The sequence below is a fragment of the Chanodichthys erythropterus genome, chromosome 16 (genome assembly GCF_024489055.1).
Source record: "Chanodichthys erythropterus isolate Z2021 chromosome 16, ASM2448905v1, whole genome shotgun sequence".
Lineage (NCBI taxonomy): Eukaryota > Metazoa > Chordata > Actinopteri > Cypriniformes > Xenocyprididae > Chanodichthys > Chanodichthys erythropterus.
The window spans coordinates 23,320,568-23,336,834 of NC_090236.1; the positions used below are offsets into that span (position 1 = coordinate 23,320,568).

Here is a 16,267-nt window from a genome sequence, read left to right on the forward strand (position 1 = left end):
TGAGCCATAATGATCCAGAATCCTCTATTGTTCAAATGCATAAGCAAAATTAACATATCTGCTCTCTTATTTTATTTTTATTTTTTTATGGGGGGATGCCTGTTGCTCAAACTTTGTTTATTTTCATTCAAGGCTGCATTTTTCACTTACGACCAAGATAAAATCCCAGCAGTTTCCAAGAGCACGAATGCAGTAACATTATTTTACACCACATGGGGGCATTTAACTTCTCCTGAAACACGAGGCTCGCTTTCTCCTACATAAACGCTTCATTCGTCAGGGTTTGCTGTGAATTCAATTATGAAACATAACGTTCCTAAACTCCTGTTGAAACAGCCTGGAATGTCGTGGCTTTACTGTGGGACAAACTTCCGTAGGGCTCTATCAAGTATGGAGAATGACCAACAACAAAGCCTAGTCCTACGCTATTCCCTCGCCGAAGTTGAGGGCGTGACTTCACTGCTGGAAGCTCATCCAATGATGTAGCCGCGTGTTCCTTCAATCACCTGAGAACAAACTGTTCACGTTTCGCCCTGACCAATCACACGCGCCGGGATCCTGCGAACATACATATAAATCAGGCTGACAGCCCAAACTCCCAGGCAGAGAATGAGAGATTATCGAACACAAAATAATAAGTCAAGTAACTGGACCTGCCAGTCCGATATCATACATTTTAATTTCTGTTGGTATCCAGGTACGTAACTTTCTATTATTCATCAGGCTTATATTTGTGTGCAGTGCACGAATGTGCTTTTGTGAACGCTAAAATGGTTATGCAACTTCATTCATTTTGTGGACAATGAGTTTTATTTTAACCAAAAATGATTTGCTGTTTTGTGATATTGCGGCTGTTTATCAATACTTTACTCTATGATGTAATATACTACCGCGCTGTAACCATGGCTACCGGCTGCTATCGGTGTAGCCGGGGATGATCATGTGCAGGAAAGCGTCGAGTTTAATGCTCGCAGCTACTTCGAGCAGCAATGATGTTTTTTTGCGCTGACCTACTGATTTGTACGATCGATATTGATAGTGGTTTTCCATACTGATCGAACAACCCTTTCACAAGTTTTCCCAATGCTGATTTCAAAGCACGTGGTCTAGTCTTTCCCAACCCCTTTAAACCGTATTTGTAAGGCTCCAGTGCCCACGCAAGCCAACAATTTTATACTGCAATTAATCAGGATTGGCTAAATCATTTTCTGCTTTCATTTTAACATTTTTATAATCAATTTCTAAATTACCTTGTTGGAAATAAATGGTCTCTAATCAATTCAGTGCTCTTTGTTATATTTATAGGCTTCCACTGAGATTGCCTGTTTGATTAAATTATCATCTGTTTGTCTGTGTTTGGTCTTTTACTTAAACTATTGATCCCTGTGATGAATGTATGCGTTAATGCTTCTCCAAGTGAGAAATTCATGTTTAAGGATCACAATCTATTCAGTATTCTTGTGAGACTTCTTAATGTTGACCATCTGTTTTCCTCCTGTTTAGGTGTTTTATAGTAATAAAAAATGGCTACGTCTGCCAGTGCTCAGTTGAGTAAAGTGGTAAAACGGCAGTATATGGAACTGCCTCAGGGAGACAAAGTACAAGCCATGTATATCTGGATCGACGGAACCGGAGAAGGACTGCGATGCAAAACCAGGACGCTGGACTCTGAGCCTAAAAGCATTGAAGGTAAGCTGGACAAAGCAATGTCAGTTTAAGTTACATAAATCGATTTATATGTTTAATTCTTGGAATTCTAATGGATTTGGAACTAATTGATTCTGATTCTAATTGTATTTTTGTTGTTCAGATCTTCCTGAGTGGAATTTTGATGGTTCCAGCACGTATCAATCTGAAGGCTCCAACAGTGACATGTATCTCATCCCCTCCGCCATGTTTAGGGATCCTTTCCGCAAAGACCCCAACAAATTGGTCTTGTGTGAGGTGCTCAAGTACAACCGAAAGTCTGCTGGTACGTTTATTTGAGGATAAAACATCTGTGAATGTAAGATCTGGGTTTGTTTGACTTATATTGCCATTCTGGTCTTAAACCTAGAAACCAACCATCGTCATACATGTAAAAAGATCATGGAAATGGTAGACCATCAGATCCCTTGGTTTGGCATGGAGCAGGAGTACACTATCCTGGGTACAGATGGACATCCATTTGGTTGGCCCTCCAATGGGTTCCCTGGTCCCCAAGGTAAAAAACAGAAAAAGGCTCCTTTACCATCACAATTGACCATTGTCAATGGTGTTCTGAAGATTCTGGTCCTTAATGTGCTCTACTGATATCTACAGGACCTTATTACTGTGGAGTTGGAGCAGATAAAGCCTATGGCAGGGACATCGTGGAGGCACATTACAAAGCCTGCCTGTATGCTGGTGTGATGATCTGTGGAACCAATGCTGAAGTTATGCCAGCCCAGGTAACCTCCGTCCTAGTCTGTTCTGGGATAAATGCTACAGTTGGCCATTAAGTGTATTAAGCAATCTAAAGATATGTGACCTCCAATTCTTCAGTTAATTCTTGATTTAGTTATAATGTGACTCTTCTTTTGCAGTGGGAATTCCAGATTGGCCCCTGTGAAGGCATCAACATGGGGGATCACTTGTGGGTAGCTCGTTTCATCTTGCACAGAGTTTGTGAAGACTTTGGTGTGGTAGCTTCATTTGATCCTAAGCCAATCCCAGGCAACTGGAATGGCGCTGGTTGCCACACCAACTTTAGCACCAAGGAAATGCGGGAAGATGGTGGGCTGAAGTAAGTAACCATCATAGGTGACCAATCATAGATGGCTTCCTTGCTTTTTAAAACCGTATATGAAACCCAACACATCTTGACTACATCTTGTATCTTTCTAACTAGATTCATTGAGGAGTGTATTGATAAGCTGGGAAAGCGGCACAACTACCACATCCGCGCCTATGATCCAAAGGGAGGCCTGGACAATGCTCGTAGACTGACTGGCCACCATGAGACCTCCAACATTCATGAGTTCTCAGCAGGCGTAGCCAACCGTGGTGCTAGTATCCGCATCCCACGAACAGTGGGACAAGAGAAGAAGGGCTACTTTGAGGACCGCCGTCCATCTGCCAACTGTGACCCCTATGCAGTCACTGAGGCCCTGATTCGCACATGTTTGCTTGATGAAGAGGGTGAAGAACCCGTGGACTACTAGATATCTCTTCTTCTGGACTGAACTCTCCTCCCATTCTTGCCATACTCAAATCCCCCCCCCCCCCCCCCCCCCCTTTTTTTTTTTTTTTTTTTTTTGGAATGGCCATCAAGCCAAATTAGTACTGTATCTTATTTTCTATCAGGGTGGTTCTAACCTGGCATTTTAATATCACTGAAGTTGACTGGTCAACTTAACATTTTAAGATTAAATCTGAAGTTAACCTGATCTGACTGGGGACATGGTGTTGCAGGGCATGTCTTTCCCCTGTTTTTATCTTAAATATTTTTTTTTTTTTCCCGTTCCTCATTTTAATTGTGTGTGCGTGGGTTTTTTTTTTTTTTTTTTTTGGAGGGGGGGGGGTGACTGGATGTTTAACGTTAGCGTTGAAAGCTCTGATCCCATGACCCTACCTATTGGTAGTTAAGATGGACAGACACGTCAGGTGCACTGAAGAACCTAGGGTTGCCAAGGCTAGACAACATCTAATTTCTTTTAAACCAATAGCTAATTGTTGCGTATGTTGACTTGGTTATTAAAGTATGTAATGTTTCAATGCGTCTTACTGACAGTGTATTAAATGGCAAATTTGGGTATCCATTTTGACTGTACACACTGTTCATGTTGTGCGGTACACTTCACAGTCGAGGTCCAATAACTGTCCTGTTTTTATACTTGTAGATCTGTTATTTGTCATGTTAAATCCCTGATTCCTCAAGGATTTGATCTTGTTTTTATCTACTACTATGATGTAACTGCACCTGTTTTGGTAAAAAGCTGAAGTTGCTAAAAAAAGACTTAAACATTTATTTTTACCACACACTTGTCTTGTGTTTCCTCTTTTAATTGTGCAGTGGTGTCTTGCGTGTGTACTTGCTGATTTGACTTTTATGATAATGGCATTACAAGACACAATCAGTTTTGAAGTTCCAGAGCAAGGTGAGTATACTTGGACAAAACGATACACAAAGACTCATGATAGACTCCAGCTTGAGCTCTGACTCTAATTTTTACGAATACAATCCATCCTTTTCCATTCCTTTAGTTTAGGACATATGGACTCAACTATTTTTGCAACACATTTATGGTTTTGTAAGAGAACAGACCCACTTTTTGCTAGCTTTGTAAGAAGAAAGTCGTTATTTAAATGTTACATGTCAATATCACTGTTTCCCCAATAAATCTGTTTATCACTAGTCTAGTGTTCACGATAAACATTTTTCTACAGTGGACTCCGTTCCTTCGTATTAGTAGATTGGTCAAGGGGGAGATTAAAATGTTTTCTTTCTGAAACGTCGTATTACGCAAACAACTACTCAGACCTGCATCGCTGGGATATTGCAGAGTTTGCAGCTAAACTTCTGCAACATCATCGATAAACTTTTATCTCTTTGAGAGGAGCTCATAAACACGAAGCCAGCCAACATGGTTAACAGTTAAGTCACATTCACCAACAGTGTGATTACACGCTATTTGTTGGCTCTCAAACGGGAACAAAGGGGCGTCTCTGTTTCATTCTATGAAGTGCAGGAACATCTAAGCTTTTCTGGGACAAAAATATTTACTTTATGTGCTTCTCTGCGCGGTGGGGGCAGGGTTAACAAGTTTGTTGTGGAACCTTTTACCTACATTCCCATGCCTAACAGACTGACAAGTCATAATCCCTTGTGATTGGCTATCCAAAATAACTGCCAACCAATCACAAAATAGAATGCTGTTTCTGTCCAGTGCTTGGAAAAAGAAGTTGCTGGGCAGCTATTTTGATATCTTAATTTATTTTTTTTTAAACCGCAGTGTTAAAATAGACAAAAAAATAGGCAAAAAAAAGTGCTGTGCATTTTTATTTCTTTTTGTTCCAGAAGCCTGTTCAAAAGTTGTCAAGTTTATCTGAATCAACAGGTAGCCTAAACTTCTAAGTTCATTTAAGTTTTTTTTAAGTTAATATTCAATAATTAAATTTTGAGATTGAAACAAATAGCTATGAGAATATGCTTACTAAAATATATCATGTTCAAACTTTTGTTGAATTTCCCAAGGGTATCATCAAGATTGTTCTGACATTAGGAATCTTCAGGAAGTGGGGGAGGAATTACATTCTCTGATATAAGTCAAAGATATCATAAATTAAGGTTGTGTGCTGAATCATGGCGAATGATTACAATCAGGAGCCTATCAGTCTGACTGAATGAAACATTTTTTCCAAGCTAAGCATAAAAGCAGCACTTGTTTTGCATAAATGTTTAACTCAAATGAGCAATATAATATACACGTTTTTGGTTAATGACAGATACCCCCTTTCCACCAGCACGAACCAGGTGCTAGTTCAGAGCTAGTGCTAGTGCCAGTTCGGAGTTGGTTCAACTGACGAGCCTTCTAAGAACCAGTTTGCCTTTCCACAGGCTAGAGAGCCACCACAGAGCCAGGTCTTGCGTCACTGTATACGTCTCATTTCACAGCAAAGCTAGTGCTGCAGCGCCAAACACAAACACACCAAGCTCGTTTGAGATGCATCGGCTTCTCGCAAAGCGATCGGCGCATGAAATCAAAGCTCCGCGAGAACGATCCAAAAGTACAAGGAGTCGTATGCTCTACAAACGCTCCCGCCGAATCGATCCGCGCTGATCCGATGCATCTCGAACAAGCCTTCTATCAACAATCGCGGATGTTTCACTACTGTTGATGCTCATGGCTTTGCGAACCTACATCGGCATCCAAACATGGCTTGCCGTAATTTGTATAGACGGAGATTACGATCGAGCTGCTATTAGCTCGATTAGCTGCTATTTCAAAAATGGCGGTCACAAGTTTCTTGTTGGTCACGGTAACCCCGCCCCCAGCCCCTGATGCAAGCGGTTCTTACTTCTAGCCCAGCAATGTTTTGGTGCTACTTACGAACCACTTTTTCTGGTTCAGAGCTGGTGCTTTGTGTGTCAAAAGAAAAAGAACTGATTGGCTCCGAACCAGCACTCAAACAGCCTTGGTGGAAAAGGGGTAAGAGTGATATCGTACAGGGTTACGAATGTAACCTCTGTTCCCTGAGATACGGGAACGAGTACTGCGTATGGGGAAAAACTCCTTTTTTCTCCGATTACTGAAGCCTTTTTCAATAACGCAGCGTAACTGGATGGCCATTGGTTCGAGCAGGGAAACTTTTTGAACCCATGACGGCGCGGTGCGGCGGAGCTGCAGAGCTGCGTGAGCCTATGGCAATGCAGCACGCCAAAATGGGCGGAGCGTCTGGCTATATAAACAAGCATTTCACCATAGGAAATCAGGTCAATCGACTGATGCGACGACACTGAGTTGTACAGCTGCATGGCACGGCAGCAAATGCAGTACTCATTCCCATATCTCAGGGAACCGAGGTTATGTTCATAACCGAGTACATTTCCTTTCGATACTTCACTCATGCTGCGTATGGGGAACGAATACAATCACGCCGTGCCATGGGAGGGAACGACTGATTTTAGGCACCGAGGGGGCCTAGGGGATAAGTAGGAAGGCAAAGCCGTCGCACCCTCATAGTTACACATGCTTAAGAGGGAGCTGGCTCCCATGAGATAACAGCACGATCAATGGGCTATGTAGAGGCCCTCAAATCACGTTGAAAGGACCTGGGCGTGTAACGTCGGGACGTCCAGGTTACAGAACCTGACAAACGTGGATGGCGAGGTCCAGCTCATAGATGTCATTAATGGAAACACCACTAGACCAGGCCCATGAAGAGGCCATACCTCTAGTGGAGTGGGCTCGTACTCCTATGGGGAAATCTAGACCCATAGAAGAGTAACAAAGAGCGATAGCGTCAACAATCCAATGCAAGAGTCTTTGCTTTGTGACCGGAAAACCCCTTGGTGCACCCACCAAAGCACACAAAGAACTGGTCTGACTGCCGAAGGTCTGAAGGTCATCTGACCACAGCGTTTCAAAGGGAGGGCCCTTGAGCGCTCTGAGGACGGTGGAGAGGTCGCAGGTGGGTACTGTGAGAGGACGAGGGGGATTCAACCTGCTAGAACCTCTTAAGAAACTCACAACCAGGTTGTTCCTCCCCACCGACTGGCCAGCAGTAGAGGCATGAAACACTGCTATGGCTGCCACGTATACTTTGAGCGTGGAGGACGTGAGACCCCTGTCCAGACGCTCTTGGAGAAATAACAATATTAAAGATATGTCACACTCAACCGGATCTTCGTTCCAGGCCCTACACCAGGTGATGAAGACCAACCATTGACAGAGCTATGGCCTGAGAAATGGTATTTAGTACATCCTCGGGGAGGTTGACAGGCTCCCATCGAGGGACAAGAGGTGCAGAGCCCACAGCTCGGGCTGGGGGTGCCAAATCGTGCCGTTCGCCTGCGGGAGGAGGTCCCATCTCAGGGGGATCGGCAACAGGCTTTCGTTGAAAGCTTGAACAGCTCTGAGGACCAATGCTGGTTCCTCCAGGTTGGGGCCACCAGGAGAACTTTGTGAATGTCTTCCCTGATACATCTGATGACCTAAGGGATCAGAGCGCCCAGGGGAAAAGCATGAAGGAGGAGGTTGGGCCAGTCGTAAGCCAGCACATCCCTGTCCTTTGAAAAGAAGATTGGGCAGGTAGAGTTGTCTTCTGAGGCGAAGAGGTACCCGCTTCTGAGAACCATCTTGGGGTGGAGCATCCACTCGTCTGAGGGGACGTTGCTCCAAGACTACATGTCTGCTCCCTGGTTCATTTTGCCCAGAGCATGCAATGCTCTCAGCGAGTGCAGGTTGGGCAGTCACGTTTTGAATCACTGAGGGTTTTTCCAGGGGTTCAGGGCTGTTAAACAGGCAGGTAATTCAAAACGTGGATTTCCATCTGCCTCAGAGGTGAAAGAGCCTCATCAATATACTTTGTAAAAGTGCACGGAGCTAGGGACAGCCCGAAGGGAAGGACCGTATATTGGTAAGCCACTCCCTTGAATGCGTCTGTGATGGGGGGCTATCTGGATGTGAGAGTATGCGTTTTTCAGATCCAGCAAGAAGAACCAGTCCTCGGGGCAAATCTGCATGAGGATCTGTTTCAACATCAACATCCTGAACTTCCATCTCATGAGGAAGTGGTTCAGGAGTCTGAGGTCGATGATGGGTCTAAGACCGCCATCTCTCTTGGGGACGAGGAAAAACTGGCTGTAATAACCCGATTCGCTCTCAGATGGAGGGACCACCTCTATGGCTCCCTTTTCCAACAGAGTCATCACTTCGGCGTGGAGGACATGTGCTTGGCCGGAAAACGAATATGCTCTCCCAGTGCGAGTGGAGGTCGTCCTGCAGGGCTTTGATGGAAGAGCCCGCTTGTTCTTCCATCCAATAGCAGCCACTGCTTCATCCAGGGGCGGCATCCGCTCGTAGCCCTTTTCCTCAGAGCAGTCCACGGAGGTGAGAGGTGGTAGTGCGTAGGCAGGCTGAATAGGGGGTGCGCCACGAGTTGGTCAGCTCATCGTGGACTTCTGGGAAAAATGAAGCAGCACGCTGACGAGGGGACTGGCGACGACTGGGCAGGAACCACTCGTCCAAGCGGCTGCGAGAGGGGTCCTCGGGGGGCGCCCACTGGAGGTCGAGCTCCTAAACGGCTTTAGAAAGGACAAGGAAAAGCTCAGCATCCATCCCTGATCTGGCGTCGATGGGCTCCAAAGATGGCAAGGGAACAATTTTGCCGTGCTGCATCGCCATAGACTCCGTCACTGGTTCTAAAATTTTCCCTGGTTGAACCAATGGCCGTGCATTGAGAAAGGTTTCAGTAATCAGAGAAAAAAGGAGTTTTTCCCTGTACGCAGTATGAGTGAAGTATCAAAAGGGAACCCTGTTGTTTTATTTATTTATTTTATCCTTTTTGTAAAAATAAATCATAAAAAGTGATATAGTATTTACACAATATATATACACACACATACACAACAGTTCTTTCTGGTTCTCAAATCTGGCTTGAATCTGAATTGGCTGAGAGGTCTTTCCAGCCACGCAATATCCTACCAGTATCGCCACGGGAACCATTTCATTGTTTGAATCACTCCGCTGTCAGCATTCTCACAGCGAGTGTCATGGTGGATTTTTTATAGATACTACTGTCATTTTGTAACAGAATGTAGTTTTAAGAGTTTTTTAGGCAAGAATGTAGTTTTTTAGACCTCAAATGTGCGTTTTATATGTAAATATTGCACCTATTTGAAAATTTGTTTGGACGCTTTCGGAGATGCGAGCTCCAGGCTGTCAGCGACTGTCCAGTGCTCATATACCCGCATAGAACCGCTTCATCTCAGCCAGTCCTTCTTGAATTTGTCGCTGGCTCATAAGTAGATAGCGTTTAAACATGAGGTATAATTCGTTTTCGGTATACCAAACGGGTTAATCTATTACTTGTTCCAGAGCTAATAGATTTGGCTTAAGGGCTATATTAAGTTTCATAAATGTATATTTACATTGAAATTAAATCCTGTACTAACTAGAGTGTTGCTTTTGTATGCTTGACTGAAATGAACTGAACTGAACTGTTTGCTTGTGTTTATTTCCTATTTTACTTCTTATACTGTTATAATGGCTAACGTTGTAACTTGTTAATTTAAATATTATTGTTCAATAAATAATATATTATACTAATAACATGCCATATTCTTTGGTATTGAGAAAGAGTCCATTAGTGATTTTGACTTCTGTGAAAGTTACATTAATACAGCAAAGACTGTCTTTATGAGTGATTCAGTCAGTCACAAAGACTTTTATATTGAAAGGGACTGAAACAAGGAAACATGGACGTTGTTTTTACTTTAAACATTTTACGAGATGCAACTGACAAATCCATTGACTAGCGCTGTCATGGGAATGTCTTAAATGTTAAAAAGACAAAGATATTGCTTTCCTCAGCGGACATTCAAACTGATTTTGTGATAATGCATATAAGATTGACCTGAAGAATATCAGCTAGATGCAGGTAATACACTTGCTCAGGATATCTCTCTCTCTCATAATACTCTACATATACAGTGAGTTTCAATGAAGTGACTCAACATTCCTTTATTACTAATTCTAAAATGATGTTTTAGAATTAGTAATGGAGACTTGGCCTCAACTGTTAAAATGTCAACTTGAGATTTGAATCTGTGGCAGAAGGTTCCTCACAAAAGAGGGTTTTTAAAAACACTCTGTTGTTGTTCTTATTTGTTTACACACTTGTGCCGTTGAACTGTTGTATAAACGCAATATCACAAGAGTAGCCGAGCAATATGGCTGTGATTTGGCCAAAGGCACTTTTTTTTTATTTATTTTTTTCTTTTTTTTATTATTCAATTCCATTTTTTTCCTGGCACAGGCATTTCTATTTGAGTGGTGCTCATGAATAAATCTGAGCATAATCAATGATTGTAGGTGTTGATAACAATGAAGCCTAATAGAGATGAATTCTCGTTTGGCCAAATAATTGCACAGCATGCATGAATCATGCAGAGAGAAACACTTCAGGCTGCTGACCCAGTTTCCTTCCTGCCTTGTAAAAACAGACAGGGAAGGCAGAAACATGTTTTAGGAAGATGAAGATGATTATAACACAATAACTCCTCAAACAGATCTATGAACAAATGCAATGCTGCATGCATGCAATGTAGCTGCACTGTGCTATGAAAAAATATTACTACCATAAGCAAATGAGCAGTAAGTGCTGCTTAATCCTCTTCAGATTCTCCATATATCTCCAAATATCGCATGTGACCCTTAGATAACATGCTCTCTAAGACTTGCCACTCAACAATGACTTGGAGGGGAGGAATGATGCTCAGTTGCCATGGCGACCACCGGAATGCTCAGGCTGAACCGAGTCGGTTCTAGTGGGGAGAGGAAAAAAACATGGTTATGCAATCAGAAGGGAGAAACAATGACCAGGTACAGGAAACAAAGCAGGGAAATGAACCTCCAACTAAATAATGGCCTTTGTCACACTTAGGTATCAACAACTAGATTATCCAATGCATCAATAAGGGCATTTTTTCACTCAATATGCACTTTATCTGAAATCATTTTGTTTATCCATTGATATTCAGCTGCATCATTGGTGATCGATTAACAAGAAGCGCATCCACTTTTATGCACACTTTGGTTTGAGGTTATATAACAGCAATCATGCCATTCTCATCTAAGGCTGTTACACATGTGTTTTGCATTTTGTCTGTTTTAGCTATGCATGCATGAGTTTCAGTGAATAGACGTAAATACATATATACTAGGTCACATATGGCAGAAAAAAACAGAGAAATTTAATCAAATAGAATGAAAGTGATAATTGTCTAGAGACTGAATAAACAGAGGCGGTAATGAAGCAAACTGAGGACAGCAGACTGGGTTTGTAGACTGGTTATGACCAGCTCTTTGAATATAGTTGCCTGTAATCCTGTGAGAAGGCAGCATGAAATCGGGAGTGGGAGAGGATGGGGTTCTGCTGCAGTTCCTCTCTGGCTGAAGGTTCCTGTTGTATGACTGCGCATAATCTTTATGCTACCTTTATAACCATGTTGAAGAATTTGAGCAGGGTGAGAGTGGTTTTGTGCATATAGAGCATTCATGCACACTAATTACACATAATGCAGATGCATAATCACATGCTCTAATGCATTTGTATAACCTATATTATCATCACAGGCAGGGGGAAAAAAGGACTTTATATTTGTATATTAATTTACTGTAAATGCAAAGCATCACCTTGGAGTTATAAGGTTCTATCTGACATTTTTGTCAAAATTTATTCAGATTCTTTATCTGTGACAACTTTTTTACATTATGTATTTTTTTAAAGAAAAGCTGTGTACATTTTGGGACTTTTTATTCAGAAATATGTATCATGATATTTAGGGATGCTCTGATGTGAACATTTTTATACCAATACCAATAACTGATAATTCTTTATATTTGAAAACCAATAACCAATATATTACCGATAAATCTGATAAATAATATAACTGATAAATATAAATCCAAATTAGGGGTCGACCGATATGTGTTTTTCAGAGCCGATGCCGATACCGATTATTACAGATCAAGCAGACCGATAACCGATATCTTGAACCGATATATATGTCTGGTGTAAAAATGAAAATTAATGTCAAAATTAAGAATTGTGCACTGGGAATTTTCTGAGAGCTACTACTTGTAAAGGTGCGTTCACACGGCCTCGTAATTCCTGTAGTTACAAGATTCTAGCTTGTAAAAAGCGTTCACGTCCTCGTAGAGCTCGTAATTACAGCTTGTAAGCTGGGAGTTTTCTGATAGCTCCCACAGGTACCACGTGGCCGCTGTACCACCTGACCGCTGTAGATTCATTTAGGCGTTGATAGTGGTGCCACGGAAACGCATAATTCCCAGTCCAAGGACCAAAAGGACGTGAACAGCTCCGAATATAACGTCACGTGATGTCATTTCAAGATACTGGTAAATACGAGGTGACGTGAACGCAGCTTAACACCTGACTACTGCATATTCATTTAGGCATTGATAGTGTTGCAATAGAAGCGCATAATTCCTAGTCCAAAGACGTGAACAGCTTCAAGTGGAACGTCACGTGTTGTCATCTCAAAAAAAAAAAAGGGAATTACAACATGGAGTGAATGCCGCATGATTTCTGAAGGATCATGTGACACTGAAGACTGGAGTAATGATGCTGTAAATTCAGCTTTGAAATAGAAAACAATTCTTTTAAATTGCATTACTGTTTTTACTGATTTTTTTATTAAATACATGCAGGCTTGGTTAGCATAAAATTAAAAATAATAAAAATCAAACTTTTGAAAAGTGTATATTTGTACTCAAAACTGAAGAGGGATGACAACTGGGTACTAAACCGCAGTTGCCAACTATGAAGAACCATGCACATTATTTTGTGTTGAGGATTCTGTGAAACACAGTTCTTCTAAGTGCTGGCTCAGACGTCTTAAACATGTCCATTATTTACTAATGTGAAGACCCTACAAGGCCTGGAGAATCCATGTTGTGTGAAAAGTCAGAACAACACCCCAGAGGCTGAAGCAACATTTGTGAAGCCTCATGGGACATAAATGCCCACAACCACCCAAGCAGCTGCTAGTATCCTTAATTACAGCACTGGTTGCTGGCACCACAGCTGCACTGTGAAAAAAATGGGGAAAAGCAGCCAAATAGTAAGTGTTTTTACTGTGGGTGTGAATACATCCGCAAAAACTTTTTTTAATAATCAACACAATAAAATTTCACATTCCTCTCTGATTCGGTCCATACTGTTCTCTGGATGTTTTCAGAATAGCATAGTAGTACTATACAAATTTTCTGCCTGTAGTATGCCTAGTATGCAAATTGTTTGATATTCATGGAATTCCTGGATGATCTATTACATTAATCCAAAGTTAACAAAAGGACAGAATTCTAGGGCATACTTTTCTCTGTATGGTATCCCACAATGCAACGCACTTGTCTTGATCTTTTATTTCCAGTGTGACAAATGAACCAAGTAATATTTCTCAAATTTTTTAACATCTTTTTCTTGACTCATTATCTGATTGCATTTTCACAAATTTGATTTTAAAAATGCAAAATAAGTGTTTTTATTTTTAAGATTCATGTTACAAAAATAGTAGCCTAAGCAGAATACAGTACTGTGCAGTATTCAGTAGTAAGTTAGTATTGTATTCCAAACGTAGCCACTCACTCTCTCTTTCATTCAGAACTTGTGTGTGATTTGGTCGGCTCGTTGCGATTGGTTTGCTGCAGATCCTCTTAGCCCTCAGACTTTCACCTGTCATGTGCTTAGCTCGAGCCTCTCTTTATGACACAGTGACACAGTTTTCACCCTCATACATACAGTAGCAACGTGAGCTGTTATTGTAAAATTAGAGCGCTCATACATTCTTTGTGGAGTTTTTTGTATTGATGAAAGGGGACAGCACAACTCAAGTCAATTGAAACAGCCAAGTCAGAATATAACATTGTTTTCTGGCAAATGTTGTCAACACTTCAGGCATGTTTTTTTCAGCTTCACATACACTTTGAGCCATTGTTTTGTACTTCTAGAGCATGTATGTTGTATGTACACTATACCGACTAAACATTTGGGCTCAGTAAGATTTAAAAATGCATTAAATTAAACAAATGTGACAGTAAAGTCATTTATAATGTTATAAGATTTCTATTTTAAATAAATGTTGTTCTTTTGTACTTTCTATTCATTTAAGAATTCTGAAGGGGGAAAAAAATTGTATCACGGTTTCATAGAAATATTATGGTGCGCTGTTTTCTTTCAAAAACATTAAAAACTCATACCGACCCCAAACTTTTGAACGGTAGTGTGAGGTCAAGAGGGAAATGATGTGAGTCAGTTTTATCCCTAGAGTCATTCAAAGGTATAAATTCATGAATTCTCTTACAGCTGGATGACCTTTGACCTGTGGCAAATCAGGGCTGATGAGGTAAAGGATGCACAGAACATATGTGGAGAATAGACATAATCAATTAACTTGATTTACTGCATTCCCAGTACCTTCTGGTATGGTTTGATGGTTTAACATACTAAAACCAAAGATAGCAAGACTACCTGTCCTTGACTGCGAAAATCAGTCTTCTTTTTGACAGTGAGGTAATTTGACGCGCCATTTACCCAGTGCCACCTTCGGCAAAAAGGACATCATTATCATTTAGTCTTTATGGAGTACAGTATGATGAGAAGCAAAATGGAAATCAATGAAATCGAATGGAAGGATAAAATCAAGTCCATGTCTTGTACTCAAGTGAACAGGCCTTGAGAGGGCACTGGTTGAGACTGGCTCTGTTAAAGGATTAGTTCATTTTCAAATGAAAATTAGTCCAAGCTTTATATATATCAAATATTTTGATGCATCCAAGCTTTATAATGGCAGTGAACAGGGTTCATATGAGCTGAAGAAAGTGCTTCCATCCACATCTATCCATCATAAACATACTCCACACGGCTCCAGGGTTCTTTTTTCTTAAAAAAGGTTCTGAAGCAAAGCAATGCATTTGTGTAAAAAAAAAAAATCCATATTTAACAAGTTATTAAGTAAAATATCTAGCTTCCAGACCACCTTCCATATTCAACGTACAAAGAAAGTGTAAAACGCTTGCAGTTCAAGAAGCTTATGCTACATCCTACGCCTTCCATATTCAACTTATGGAAAAAGTGTAACTGACGCGACGTCAGTTTACACTTTCTTCGTAACTTGAATACGAAGGCAGTCTGGCGGAAGCTAGATATTTTACTAAATAACTTGTTAAATATGGATTTTTTTTTACACAAACGCATCGCTTCGCTTCAGAAGGACTTTATTCCCATGTAGAAGGAGACGTTCTCGTGACCTTGTGCAACGTTGCCTAAAATTTCTCTAAAGGTGACAAATTCTGAACCTTTACAGAACATTATTGACATTCCTAAAACGTCCTCTTTTGGTAGTGAAAGTGCTGCAATTCAAGGTTCCTTATATGACTTTAGTGGGACATTCCATTTTGGTTAATTTAATGGTCATATAAGAACATTACAAAGAAGATATTTGGGACATTAACTGAACGTTCCCACACGGTCCCCTGTTGGTCATTTAATAACGTTCCCGATATGAGTTTAGGGGGACGCTCTATTTTGGTTATTTTATGGTCGCCCGAGAATGTTACAAAGAGGACATTTGGGAAGTTAACAGAACGTCCTATAGTAATAGTCCCCTAAACATTCCCAGAACATCCTGAATGTTCCCTGAAGGTCCACCAAATGACGTCCCCAGACCCTTAAAAGAACTCCACATCGTGACCATCTCTGAACGTTCTGGGAACGTTATTAGACAACGTCCTTAACACCAGTGGGGACGTTCTGAGAATGTTATGGGAACGTAAACTTTCTAGCGGGGTTAACCCCCTGAAGCTGTGTGGAGTATGTTTATGATGGATGGATGTGGATGGAAGCACTTTCTTCATCTCATAGTCATGAACCCTGTTCACTTCCATTATAAAGCTCAGACGTGTCAAGATATTTATTCATATCTCAGATTGTGTTCATCAGAAAGAAGAAAGTCATATACACCTAGGATGGCTTGAGGGTGAGTAAAGCTTGGGATATTTTT

General features: G+C 41.2%; 1 protein-coding gene across 1 annotated transcript; it reads left to right on the forward strand.

The window, feature by feature from the left end:
• Positions 1–540: 540 nt before the first annotated feature.
• Positions 541–3,999, forward strand: glula (glutamate-ammonia ligase (glutamine synthase) a). The gene is made up of 7 exons (XM_067362162.1): positions 541–697; positions 1,504–1,689; positions 1,811–1,972; positions 2,057–2,203; positions 2,302–2,429; positions 2,565–2,764; positions 2,870–3,999. Exons 2-7 carry the CDS (start codon positions 1,524–1,526, stop codon positions 3,180–3,182), a joined length of 1,116 nt encoding a protein of 371 aa, XP_067218263.1. The 5' UTR covers positions 541–697; positions 1,504–1,523; the 3' UTR covers positions 3,183–3,999.
• The last annotated feature ends 12,268 nt before the right edge of the window (positions 4,000–16,267 follow it).

Bases quoted from the DNA above. Each gene is read 5' to 3' on its own strand.
- glula (XM_067362162.1), top strand. From the start codon at position 1,524: ATGGCTACGTCTGCCAGTGCTCAGTTGAGTAAAGTGGTAAAACGGCAG. The intron at 2,430-2,564 runs GTAACCTCCGTC...CTTCTTTTGCAG, and splicing joins CTGAAGTTATGCCAGCCCAG to TGGGAATTCCAGATTGGCCC. The intron at 2,765-2,869 runs GTAAGTAACCAT...CTTTCTAACTAG, and splicing joins CGGGAAGATGGTGGGCTGAA to ATTCATTGAGGAGTGTATTG.